We start from the raw sequence: 13,378 nt of genomic DNA, 5'->3' as shown, positions 1-13,378 counted from the left end.
TTAAAATTTAAAATTGTCAATTATATATATAATAAGAATATTTTAGTCTTTTTTATAATAGGGATATTGTAATTATTTTTTATAAAAAATATTAATTTAGATCCGTTCAAGATATAATTTATTGATTTTGTGGTCAAATCAATTTATCTGATCTAATTTTGATAAAATAACATAGTTTAATAAATTATACTTATTGAATTTTAATTACTTAAAAACATCTTTAAAAAAAATATTTTAAGTGTCTTTATCTAAGTGACTCTCTTTTAAAATATGCTAAAAATATTCAACCATGATCACAAACCGATTCTATTAATGAAAAAATGTGATGTGACTCACTTGCCAATGTCATTACTTATTATATAAGAAATTTTATTCCTTACGTCACTTATTTCCGTTAATGTAAAACGTTTTAGTTTACAGTTGTATATTTTTTAGGTTTTTAAATAATATAAGAACTTTTTTTCGATAACAAAATTTAAAAGTATTTTTGTCGGTATGTAATAAAATAATTCTGAGTGTATTTTTTTATGTTGTACCCTAAAATTAATTTTTGTTTCCTTAATTCATCATTTTGCTATAAGACATTGATTGTTATTGTATATACATGGATGTTTTAATTTGAGCATAGGTTATTTATGATGGGACTAAGCAATTATGGAAGAGGACATTGGAATAAAATAGCTAGACACTATCTTCATAACAAGACACCACAACAAGTTCAGAGCTATGCTAATAGATTCTTTAGCCACCAACCACCATCACCACCACCATCATCATCAACACACTTCTACAACTTTAGAATAAGAAACCCATCCTCATCATCAACATACCCTTCTTCCGGAGATGAACCAATTAAGAAAACGCTCATGCTTTTTCCGGAGAAGAAAGAGCATAATGAAATGTTTGGTACTAGAGAAACCGCCACTACTACTACCAATACCGCCGCTAATAACTATGATCAATATGGATTCTTGTTTGGAATAATCCCAACAACAACTACTATTGGTGCAAGCTCTTCTTCTTTCATGAGTGGTAGTGGAAACTATTATGAAGAAATTGATTTGGAGTTGCGTTTGGGTAGTAGTTGAATTATTGCCACCAGCAGTGAGATATTATATTAGATTATTATTTTGTTTCATGCATGAATAGACAAATTAAATAATTAATATTAATATCTCATCACTTATTTATTTATTTCTTTGGTTATGTTAATCGGTAAATTTCTGGCATGAATATGTTAAGATGTTTATGATGATTATATAAATATTATTAACAATAAAATTATGTTTTTTTTTTATATTTTAGTACTTTTTTTAAATAATATTTAAAAAAAGTTAATAATAAAAAATATTACTTTAATTTTAATAATATTTTTTAAAATTTTATAACTACTTTAATTACCATAGTATAATCACGCTATACCCAGGTTTGGTAGGCGTTACTGATTTTTGCAAATGTGTGTTTTCCTGAATTTCATCTAACAAAAACTGAGAAATAAATCAATAATAATGTTTGTCCTCAAACTTCTATGTCCTAGTCCTACTACTATTGTCTATTGCTAATATATTTATATTAATTAGTAGAGAGAGTGTGCATATTACTTATAAATCATCTATTTTTGATATGTTATTTAAGATAACAAAAATTTAAGTTAGTGGTCGATTATATTTAATTTTAAGGTTAAAGTTAATTAAGAAGGTGTTTATATATATGTATATATATTAACAGTACTATGAACTCAATTGTAAGGTCTCTTTTGCCAATGAGTTATAGTTCAAATGACATAATCTTTCCATACTCAATTAAGAGCTTGCGGATTTGAATCTCCTATCTTTGATAAAAAAAAAAAACCCGACCCAAATCTCCTTTCTGATCTTCTCTCTCACAGCAGCGACGTCGCACCAACAAGCTTGCTTCCATGGCTGCCACTACCTGACCTCAGTAGCCCCTTCTGGAATCAGACATGATGCGGTTGAGCTGCTCCGAATAGCGGAATAGGTCTCTCCGCTGGCATCTCCTCGGCAAGAAGCTCCGCCGCAGAACTACTTATGAACTGAACATGTGAACCTTGAAACGACGCCGTACCGAAGCACAATCATGAGAACGGGACACACAAGCTGGCACTGCACGTGACTTCACCATAACCACCACCATGTCCTTCCAATCACAACTACTTCCACCGATTCCTCCGCCGCCGAGCCGGACCTCACCTCCGCCGCCGTCCGGCGACCATTGGACCGCGGATACCTAATAAACTCCGATCTCCAACGAGAAATCTGGTCGCACCTCTTCTCGTCAATCCTGCGCATAAACCCAACGCAGTCCTCTCTTCTCGTCACCGAACCCTTGTTCACTCTTCCCTCCATTCAGCGCTCACTGGACGAGCTCGTCTTCGAAGATTTCAATTTTAGGGCACTGTACGTGGCAGATTCCCCCTCGCTGGTGCACCTGTACGAAGCAAGTCGCAGGCCCGACGGGCTTGTGTCTCGGGCCCAGTGCAGCCTAGTTGTTGATTGCGGGTTCTCTTTCACGCATGCTTCGCCTGTGTTTCAGAATTTCACGTTGAATTATGGTGTTAAGAGAATCGATTTGGGTGGGAAGGCGCTTACTAATTACCTGAAGGAGCTTGTTTCGTTTCGATCTGTTAATGTGATGGAGGAGACCTTCCTCATTGATGATGTCAAAGAGAAGCTCTGTTTCGTCTCCCTTGATGTGCCGCGCGATCTCCGCCTTGCCAGGTACCCGAAATGCTTTCTTTTCTTTGGCATTTAGCATGCATTAGTGCAAAGGGGTGTGTGTTTGGAATCAACTTGTTGAATCTTCATGACATTGTATTCATATTTTTCTAAATGAACTGCTGGTAGAGGTAGCCACAATTTCCTGTGCTTGACTAGTCAATTGCTGGTAATGGGGTCTGGATACTAATAGTATGATGAAAAAAAATTAGATATTTGAATTCAATATGTGGTTTGTAATGAGTATGAAAATAGATTGAATCACTGTGTTCCGTTGAATCCATCAAGAATTGATTTGAATGGGGAATTTTAGGTTATTCATTTTGAGTTGAAATCCTTGAATACTTGATTTGCAAATCATACCTAGATGAGTCTGGTTTGATATTGGGTTGTTTGAAGGAACTGAATCCGTGAGGTGTTTCTCTATGATATTATTTAGTTTCAAGTAAAATGGTAAATCAGTTTTAGGATGGATTCAATTTAGTTACCAATTACCAAATAGGTGGTAAGGTTTAGTATTCATAACAATCCTTTTGCCTAAATGCGTTTATGTGGTGCATTTTTCTTTTTTCTTTGTCTTCACTTTTTTTTTTCTAAATAGGGAAAGTGGAAAAGAAAATCTCTTCAGGTGCACATATGTGCTTCCCGATGGTATCACATACACCAAGGGTTTTGTTAAGCATCCAGAGCGAATACACAACTATCTTGCCTTGAAGGATGGCACTTGTGGCTTTCCTCCTCTTCCAGAGGAAACAAAGGGGAATATGAACCGCCCGGAAATTGCTGAGATGCCTCAAGACCGAAACAGAATTGATCTATCGAAAAATGTATTTGTAGGCGCGTTTCTTTTAGTATGAGATGTTGATGGCAGTTGTTTGATTTTCCTGCTTTCATTTTATTATTTGTAGGAATTTGACTTGACAAATGAACGGTTTCTTGTCCCTGAGATGATCTTCCAACCTGCCAATTTGGGTTTGTATTCATACACAACACTCTTTGTTTGAGTATTGAGTTTATCAAGTTAATCTAAATGGGGATAGTCCGGTTCCTAGAAATATAGTTTAGATACCAATGACAAAAACAAAGAATGATATTAGTCTACTTGGCTCTTTGCTTCTTATTATCATTCTGTGTTCTCTGAAAATACTAATAAAAACAGTTTTGCAGGTATGAATGAAGCTGGGCTAGCAGAATGTATTGTTCGAGCTGTCAATTCGTGCCATCCACATCTCCACCCTGTACTCTATGAAAGGTTTCTAATTCAAACCATTTACTCTGATGGTTCTGTTTATGGTTATTTACATCTTGATTCTCTGGTTCATCTTGCAATCTATCTATCCGATTTTCCTTTTGGCAGCATAATTTTAACCGGCGGAAGCACGCTGTTTCCTCAGTTTTCTGAGAGATTGTAAGTTCTTTGTCTTATCCACTATACCTTGTTCCATGATAACATAATTTTTGTGCACTTTGCTTCCCCGTGATTAAATTATCGACAATCAACAATGTAGAGAGAAGGAGCTCCGACCACTAGTTCCCGATGACTATCATGTGAAGATAACTACTCAAGAAGAGTAAAACCCGTTCCCTAAATAGTTTTGTTTCATTGATGTTGGGAGAAGTGAAGTTTCCATAAACTAACTCGTTTTTGTGTTGTAGTCCCATACTAGGTGTTTGGCGAGGAGGATCTCTGTTGGCGTCAAGTCCAGATTTTGAAGCAATGTGTGTAACTAAGTCTGAGTATGAGGAGCTTGGTTCTGCTAGATGTCGCAAGAGATTCTTTCATTAACTTTTGCATGCCATCAACTCCATTGCTCCAATCTTGTACTAAGTCATATTTTCGCTATTTATTAGAGTTCAATCTACTAGACGGATTGTGAGGTGTATGTATCTTTTATTGCAAAACTTGCACTTAACATGCAGCATGCTTAGGTAGTTAGGTATGTACAGCTTTTAAGTTTATAACCACTTGGAAAGGAATCAGGAATACTGTAATAGCTTTGAGATTCCAAAGCTATTTTTTTGGGGTAAGAAGATTCCAAATTTTGGTGCATTACAAATCGGCAAATCCACAGTGGACTAGACATTTTTGTCATCGAATTGGGCCTGGATCGTACCTCAGTTAATTAAGACTAATTTCTTATTTTTATATAGACCAAAATAGAAAAAGGACTAAAAGTCGTAACAAACTAAAGATTTTTTAAAGTTATTTTTCTTTAGATTAATTTCCCAAAAAATAGATTAAAAATAATTCTAAAAAACCAAACTTTTTAAGTTAATCTTTTTCTGTTTAATCTAAGTACTATTTCTTTTTTAAAATTTTGGCTGAATACTTTTTGTTCTTTGGTAAGAATTTGACTAAATAGTATTTGCCCCAAATACTAAATCAAATACTATTGAAGTGTTAATTTTTTATTTTCTTTTGGTAGAGAATTGTCAATTTTTCTTCCAATTGAAATTTACCCATTATATCTTATGGGCCGAAGAAAGGCCCAAATAAAATCTGACCAGATTAGTAGATTACATTTAGCGTAAAGTATGTAGGAGAGATGTTTAATTATCGAAAATAGGGATTCGAACTCTAACTTCTGAGTATGAAAAACTATGTTATTTGAATTATAATTTGTTAGGGCAAAAAAAATAGTTACATCCTTATCTTTGACTAATTTATATATTTTGCAAAGTTTGATGGGTTGATTTATATATTTTAAAAATTGAAGGGCTACAAATTCATAAAGCGAAAAAAGATACGTGGTTTATATATTTTAGGGGGGGTTTATTTATTTTTTATTATTTTATTATAAAATGATTTTTTTTTATTAAACTACAGTCGAACCGGTTGTCAATAAATCAGTAAATCAGTAATTAAAACCGTTTGATGACCGGTTTGATTATTAGAACCCTGATATAAAGTATGAATTGCTCTGCCTCAAAACCCTCTTTCCTGTTGCCTCTTCTTAGCCGCCATTCCCTTCTCTTTAACGAAGAGGTAGCAGCTGCAGCAGCACTTCTTTACTCTCTCCAAACGACAACAACGAACTCCGTTTTGTTTGGATCGCGTTTTGCGTTTTAATGGGAAGGGTTAGTGGAACCGAGAAGCAAGAGTTTACTGAGATGGAGGACCCTGAATTCACTGATTCTCAGCTAATTTGTCATGTTAGAGATGCACTTTTAGCAGTCACTTTGGTACGTAGAGCAAAATATAATTCTAGATTTTTTTTTTAGATTTTTATTATTTTTCTGATAATTAAAATGGTGGATTTTACTCACTCTTAGGGTGACAGAGAGAATTATGATGAGCTTGTTGGTTATTTGCACCGGAAAGAGAGTCTTAATCCCGATCAGATTGCTCTACTTGAGGTGAGTTCTTAAATTAGAGCACGTGAAAATTGTGACTTAATTAAAAATGTTATATATGTTTGCTAATACATAGTGCTGATATTTGATATGATGTTGGTTACAGACAACTTTGAAGGCCCTCTCTGGAACAGTCTCATGTATAGATTCTGTTCATCACGAATCTCTTCTTTCTGCAGTAAGTTTTTTTTCACATTGGACTTGTTGCTTGTGTTTATGTTTATGTTTATGTTGTGCTTGAAGTGTTGAACTTGTTAATGTTGGAAGGAAATGGACAATTTATAAAGATATAGTTGTTCTCACTGAAGTTGTTTTTGCCAGGTTTATAGAATGAGCCTGTGGAATTATGGAACTTCTATTATGGATGCACTGGTTGAGCTGATTGTATCCTTGGTACGTGTTTCTTTTCTGTTTTTTCCCCTTTTATCTTTGTTATTAAGCTTGGTTGACCTTTCTTTTCTTTTTTACCCTATTTGAAGGCTGCTTCGAATGGGAAATATATCGATTGGTCTTTGGAGATGCTTGTGAATAACTTCACTCCACCTAATCACCTCATGGATAGTCTGAAGCAGGAGAGTGGAATTGAAAAGAAGAATAAAGTTCTGTCTCGTGTGCATGCTGCTTTTGAAGCCATAGCTGTTTTGGTGCCTCTTGCCCCTTTGCGACTCTCTCCAATAGTTGTCCAGAGGATGCCCTTAACCTACAGTAAGGGACCGGTGAGTTCAATCTTCACTTCCATCGGAAGTGCTTAAGTAACCGCTTTATGCTAGTTGTTGCTCCATTTTGTGAATTTGTTGTTGTATGTGATGGACTGTCAACTTGGTTGACGGCAATTAACATCCATCTAAGCTTCATTTCCCCACCTTGTTGTATCCCAAATTTATTCATGTTTACAATGTGGAGGCATTATTTATTCTTGCACTCTAAACCATCTCCGGTTGCTCCAGTAATCATTTACATGCTTTTGTTGTATGCATTTTGATGCCAAAACAATATGAGGAAACCAATATGTTAATTTGAGGAGCATTTCCAATTTTCAGATGTCTTTTATGTAGCTTTTCAACATATGTAAGAACTAGTTCGACAATTGCAGTATTTTGTCAAAGCTTAATTTACTTCTTTTGATACTTGTAGGAGATTCTCATGTACGTGGAGAACATGTTAAAGTTGGAAAGTGGTGCAATTGGAGAAATTATTGGTGTTACGATGCTGCCTGCTATTGTAGATAGGTTGATAGAACTCGATGTATGTTGGTTAAGCCGCCCTTTATGTTTTGGTTCAAAGAAAAGTGATGGCAGTTGACCATTAAATTAATCCCTTTTGATCTATTTCAGGTCGAAATTGGATGGGATGGCCTCTTGCAGGAAGATGCCAAAGGCATATTTGAAATGGAATTAGAGGATGCCGAATTTGCGGATGCGGATGGGGATGATAATCTGGTATGGTCCAATATTTTTAATTTAGGGTTCATCTTGATGTCTCCTTCTTTTTAATGGCATTTTGAAAATTAAGATGATGCTCCTCTTAATTGGTCAGATAAAAAAAAAATGAAATTAAAATTTCAGCAGGGGAATCTCTTATTCTGTTTAACATGCCTTGTCTATGATATAGTGTGTTTTTGTGTTATCTAGTGAAGTTTTGTTAATTTATGTTCCATCTCTTATGCTTTGTGAAATGAAAAGATTGAACGAGGTTGTTATTATTGCTTAATAGTTCCATAGTCATCCATAGTTCATGCTGCTGAAATGGTGCTTGCTAGAGTAATGTGGAGCTGTGAAAGAGTTTCCTTTTTGCAAATTCACTGTCTGAAGTTTGATATTTCACCTCCCTCTTTTTATTGGTTTTATATGCATGTCATGGAACACGAACAATGATCTGCCTGTCAATTTAATTGGCTACATATTCTTTTGATTAGTTCAATCATTGCACTATTAGATGACCTGAAACACAATCACCCACCGAATCTTGTCGACTTCAATACATCTGTTAGCAATTCCTTAGCAAGAGATGTAAGATGGATGTTGATGGGAATCAGGAACATTGAAGTTTATCTGAAATGCAAGTTGTGGTCAATCTGACATAGGTTGATATTTCAACGGTGATTTTGTCAGAGCATGCCTGTATGTATGTTTATAAGGCTGTGGAAGCAGCCATTAGCCCTACCAAACTATGAAGGGCCTTATTCTGGTGTTTGCCTGTTTCAGGCTAACATGCCAAGCTGATTATATTCAGGCTTGGCTTAATCAGGCTGTGGGTGAGGTTAGGTGGCTTTGTGAAGTGGCAAAACTTCATATGGTGAACTCAGGTACTCTAACTCTTTGTATATCATATACCAAGCTGGGATCGAGTTGTCCATGATGAGTAATTTTTTAACCATACTAGATATGTCCTATACATGTCTCAATTGCAATATTTTGAGCTGTCAATATGGAAGACTGAAGCTTGTTTTGATCATCATGATATTTTGTAGATTTTTGAGATACGAGTAAACATGTTCTGCTTTCGTTTTTTTTGTGAATCTATACCAGTGTCTTTTTTCCTCCCGTATTTGGGAGCGGGGAGATAAATAGTCCGTAACTGGATGCAATGTTGCGTAGAATGGATTCAAACTACTGAACTTCTACTACACCCAATATTCAAAGTATAACACAACTCTTAAAGCACAAAGGGATGTATTACTACTATCTTTAGGCAAGAGGCACCAATACTGTCTGCTTGCTTAAGAAAGGTGTTGATATTGTTTAAAGAAAAATAGAGCCTTGTAAATATTGGCAGTTGTATTCATTTGTCGTACAATTTGACTATTTATGCTCGTCCATTTATATTTAAGGGGTAAATTAGTAGTTTGCAATGGGGAACAATGACAATAGGCAGTGTATATGAGTCATGCATGTTAAGAGCTGCATGACGTGGTATACACTAATTGTTGCTGGAAATAGCAGTGTTGTGATAGAAAATGCAAGGGAAAGTCAAATTGAATAAAAGAAAAAATCCATCTTTTGGGATGTAATTATCTTGGCAAAAGGCCAAAAATGAGTAGGACCAGAAAGCAAAAAAGGAAGGACTTGGAAGCAAACCTGGTATAATTTTTTCTGCCAAATCTAACGGCAAAAGTGAATCTAGATACATTATGGTAAAACTAACTGAGAATCTGCTGAAATGTGTACATAATAGAACTTGGAATTCAGAAAGTGATTAGAATGATTGTTTATATAAGAAAGAGACCAAGAATGCAGCTCGGCCATAGAGTTATCTCTAATCTCTTCTTCCATAAACTACATTGACATTACATATTGCTGGATTCCCAAGAAGGGAAGTCATTGTGCAGTAAACTTGTAGTGGACAGGTGTTAATGCTAAATAAGCAGTATACAATTCACAATCACATTTCCTTATACAATTTAGAAGAGTTATAATATGATAGTAATTAGAGTTTGGCCAGTTCATCATTTTTCCTTTAGCAGTGATCATTTGAGCTCTCCCTTTATAGTACTTTTAAAGTTCATTAACCTAAGATCATGGATGAAACTCCTTTCCTGTCATGGGCTCATGGCAAAGCCTTGCGCATGCATCAGATTTGAATCTTTGTTCTGCAGTCAGCTTACTGTTAATTTTTCAGCCAACTTCTATGCAAATTAGTTGCAAGGTTTTGAAAGATGAATGTAGTTAGGTTCTATTAGGCTATTAGCTCATCTATGAGCAATATATTTCCAACTTTTATTCATTATGTAATTCTTCCAATTTACTACGTATGTTAGTTGCCAGTCTATATATCATCTTATTAACACAAATATGTGTTCTAGATTTTGTCTTCACTTGTGTGTTTCACAATATCATATATCTTATGTGCTATCTCATGGTTGTTTTTTTATTTTATTACAGCCTGCTGCAGAATATTTAAATAGGAAAAGTTTGGAGGGAAACACAATTGCTGAGAAATTAGATAGCTTGATTGAGCTGGCTTTTTTGCATCTTGAGTCCTGTCAAAGCAGTGGCCGTTTGTCTGAGGTATTTTTCAGACATTGCATATATTTGCTTTGATTAATTTGTACTATATACTTAACTTCTAGATGTTCATTAAATTCTTAATTAGGTATTTAATGTTCTAGTGAGATCATTTCAAAGGACTATTTTGAATGCCTACAAGTCAAAATTCACCCAGGTACTCTCTCTCTCTCTCTCTAAAGTTGGTACTGTTTTGTGAAATACATTATCAATGCCTTTATTTTGTTGCAGTTTGTAGTGTTCTATGCATGTGCACTTGATCCTGAAGATTGTGGGGAGAAGTTCGCCATGGTTCTTACAGAGATGTTTCTTAGCAATGTTAATCCCCCCAATACTAGGTAAAATTGATTTTACGTTGTGGTGGAAACTTGAAAATTAAAAGTTCAGGTGGCTGTCAGCACCAATTGATGATTTAAATATTTTGCCCCCATTCATTGTGAAGTGTCGTAATTGATGTTAGTGTGGTCATATGTATTTTTTTATTTTTGATTGATATTTTTTTTACTGTAAATTATTTAATGCTTATCAAATGGGGCCCCTTAGCAGCTTATTATAGAATTTAATTATTTAATCGAACTTAAATGATTTAGTGTGCTTCTCCTATTTATTGAATTATTTGTTTTGTTTTAACATCATTTTTGTGGAAGATGTAATGTGGTGCATATGATGCTGAGCATTGTATAGACTTCACGTATGACATTACTAGTTGTTTTCATTTATCGCAGGATGAGTGCTGTTGCTTATCTTGCTAGTTATTTGTCGCGTGCAAAGTTTGTTTCAGCGGCATTAGTTGCTAGCATCTTACAAAGGTTTGGGAACATTTAGTTTCCTTACATGGCCTAATTACTTTTTCTGTCTTATCATATAAAATAGGAAATGGTACTAACTGATATGATTATCTTCCCATGAGGTTTCAGATTGGTAGATTGGTGTCTTAACTATTGCAAGTCACATGATTCTGTTATGAACCCGCGAGCACATCAAGTTTTTTATTCTGGTTGTCAGGTATGTCGATTAGCATTTGACATTCTATTCTTGCATATGGTGAGGGAAGGGCTATAAACCTGATGACTTGTCATTAATTGGACAAGTAATGCAACAGGATTGACGTTATAACATTCTAAAGATTCTCTTAAAACACACATATAATTAATCTCTAGAAATATTTATAAGAAAATTCTTAATTTAGTAATTAAGAGGATGCTTGGCAGAAGTTGATAGGAAGATAAATCATTTTTCAATGCCATTGTTTGAAAGCTTCCAGTTATTGCTTCCTCTGATATGTGCTTTTGAGCCCTCAATCCTCTTCTGTTTCATTGGCTGTTTATTGTAAGCAATTGGTTTGGTTTGGTTACCTTGCAAATTATTTTAACCTGGTTAGAAAACTTATTTCTATGAACTGCAAAATCATTTCATGTTGATGGTATCATGTTTATTATTTTTACTTTCAAGTTTTTTGGTAGATTATTTGGATTTTAGTGTTCATAAGCTTGTTTTCGTGAGCAGGCTCTCATGTATTTGCTGTGTTTTCGAATGAGATCTCTGATGGATGCTCCAAGGCTCAAAATGCAACTTCTAAATATGCCCATGGAGCCAATCTTGCAACATAAATTGAATCCTTTGAAGGTAATGAACTTCTCAAAAGCTATCATGGTTTATAGAGAGCATAAAATGCTAAGATTTTATGGATAGCGATATAGTCGCTGAAGACTGGACTGATTTTGGTTAACTATTCTTATTTGCTCCAACCTTGATTATTCTATCTAAGATGTATAATTAAGCTTACATTTCTCCAACAGGTTTGTCTACCTACTGTAGTAGTGGAATTCCTAAGACAAGCAAAGGCTGCTAAGCTCTTCATGACATCGGAATCATTTGCCTTCGATGATATGCTCGAATCTGATCTTTCGAGGGCATTTGGCGGGATAGATAGACTCGACATGTTTTTTCCTTTTGATCCTTGTTTACTGAAGAAAAGTGAAAGGTTTGTAATCTAGTTTTATGAAGGAAAAAATCGTTAGATTTGTCCAGACTTTTTTCTTAGTTTAGTTGTTGGTGTTGCTTCTGCCTTCCACTCTAAATTTCATTGCTGTCTACAGTTACATAAGGCCACATTTTGCACGCTGGTCAAAGATCAAATGTGATGGCGCCGACGATGGCGAATTCAGTGAAAGTGGCAGCGATGCATCTGATGACGAATTTGCCGACATGAATGAGAATGATATGATTGAAGATGACATGACAGTGAGTGTACAAGCAGGTTTGGATTTCAACCCCGACTTGAATAGAATGTCTATCACGCCCAAGAACAAGTCTTTGTTACATTTTCAACAGCAAAATGCAAGAATGCCCGCAAGAATCAGACCATCCACTAGTCCGGAGTCTTTGTAATGATATTCTTGTGTCGAAAAACATGTCAATTTTGCATGTTTTGGTGTGGTAGGATTAGGAAGTCTATGTTGGTGTTCTTTATAGTGAAGAAAACAGGGGGGAGCATTGTGCAGTGTTTTGGGGTATTTTGCCCCCATATTCGGGCAATTTATGTGTAGTTTTTAACTTAATGTTCATTTTGTGCTGCCTATTGAAGAAAATGAGTAGAGGAGTCAACCATTTTTAAGATTCCGTTCCTCGTCACTATCTTGTAATTGTAATGTTTTAAAGATCATATCAACCATTTTAACCTCCACATCTTACGAATCACTCCCACAATTTGTTGCTTCTTTTTGCGATGATTCAAGAATATTTTTAGCTTTTACCTTGTCAGCTTTTGCTCTATCTTTGATTGATTTAATAATCAACAGCTTTGGAATTGTTATTTTTGCCATTGGGCTTCTTGTCTTGTGCTCTACTTTTCTAACCATAGTTAAACCAATCGTCTGCAAAGATTTCATATCACAAAACCAACTAAATTAAACACTAATTTTAGATAATACTATTTTCATTTTCTTTCGTTTATTTATAACTACTTGTGTTCAGATGAGCTATGTTCACAAAAAATTAGTAATTCTGTTTAAGGTAATTACTTCTGTTTATAACTCCTCCACTGTCGTGATCCTTCTCTGTCTAAGGTAATTCTGTTTGCAACTATGTATGAATAGGGGTTTTGTAATATGAATATAATTTGGATGTAATTCTGTTTGCAACTATGTATGAATAGGGGTTTTGTAATATGAATATAATTTGGATGTGCTAAATCCTAATTTTCACTACTTTATTGATTTCAGGTTTGAAATATTAGTGTAATTTGGATGTGTAATGATATAATTTTAGATGTGTTTATTTTAT

At 34.8% G+C, this 13,378-nt stretch overlaps 3 protein-coding genes across 3 annotated transcripts in view; all 3 read left to right on the top strand.

The window, feature by feature from the left end:
• LOC107619865 overlaps positions 1-1,184 on the top strand; it is a 2,891-nt gene extending 1,707 nt beyond the window's left edge. Inside the window, exon 2 of the mRNA XM_016322103.2 lies at positions 629-1,184. Within this exon, the coding sequence (XP_016177589.1) occupies positions 629-1,088 (460 nt within the window). The 3' untranslated portion in view covers positions 1,089-1,184. The remainder of the gene's footprint in view (positions 1-628) is intronic.
• LOC107623881 (actin-related protein 6) lies at positions 2,166-4,800 on the top strand (the record flags this gene model as incomplete). The annotated part of the gene is given in 7 exon segments (XM_016326276.2): positions 2,166-2,738; positions 3,337-3,562; positions 3,644-3,707; positions 3,903-3,987; positions 4,093-4,143; positions 4,244-4,306; positions 4,392-4,800. Coding segments are annotated over 7 exon segments (705 nt in total). The 3' UTR covers positions 4,522-4,800.
• On the top strand, positions 5,649-12,813 carry LOC107622682 (RNA polymerase I-specific transcription initiation factor RRN3). Its single transcript, XM_016324663.2, has 15 exons — positions 5,649-5,918; positions 6,009-6,092; positions 6,196-6,267; positions 6,411-6,482; positions 6,569-6,805; positions 7,224-7,334; positions 7,424-7,528; positions 9,971-10,096; positions 10,182-10,250; positions 10,325-10,431; positions 10,819-10,902; positions 11,011-11,098; positions 11,600-11,719; positions 11,893-12,077; positions 12,193-12,813. Exons 1-15 carry the CDS (start codon positions 5,805-5,807, stop codon positions 12,482-12,484), a joined length of 1,866 nt encoding a protein of 621 aa, XP_016180149.1. The 5' UTR covers positions 5,649-5,804; the 3' UTR covers positions 12,485-12,813.

The sequence above is a fragment of the Arachis ipaensis genome, chromosome B10, assembly GCF_000816755.2.
Source record: "Arachis ipaensis cultivar K30076 chromosome B10, Araip1.1, whole genome shotgun sequence".
Lineage (NCBI taxonomy): Eukaryota > Viridiplantae > Streptophyta > Magnoliopsida > Fabales > Fabaceae > Arachis > Arachis ipaensis.
This window is presented reverse-complemented; position numbering and strand designations above follow the sequence as displayed.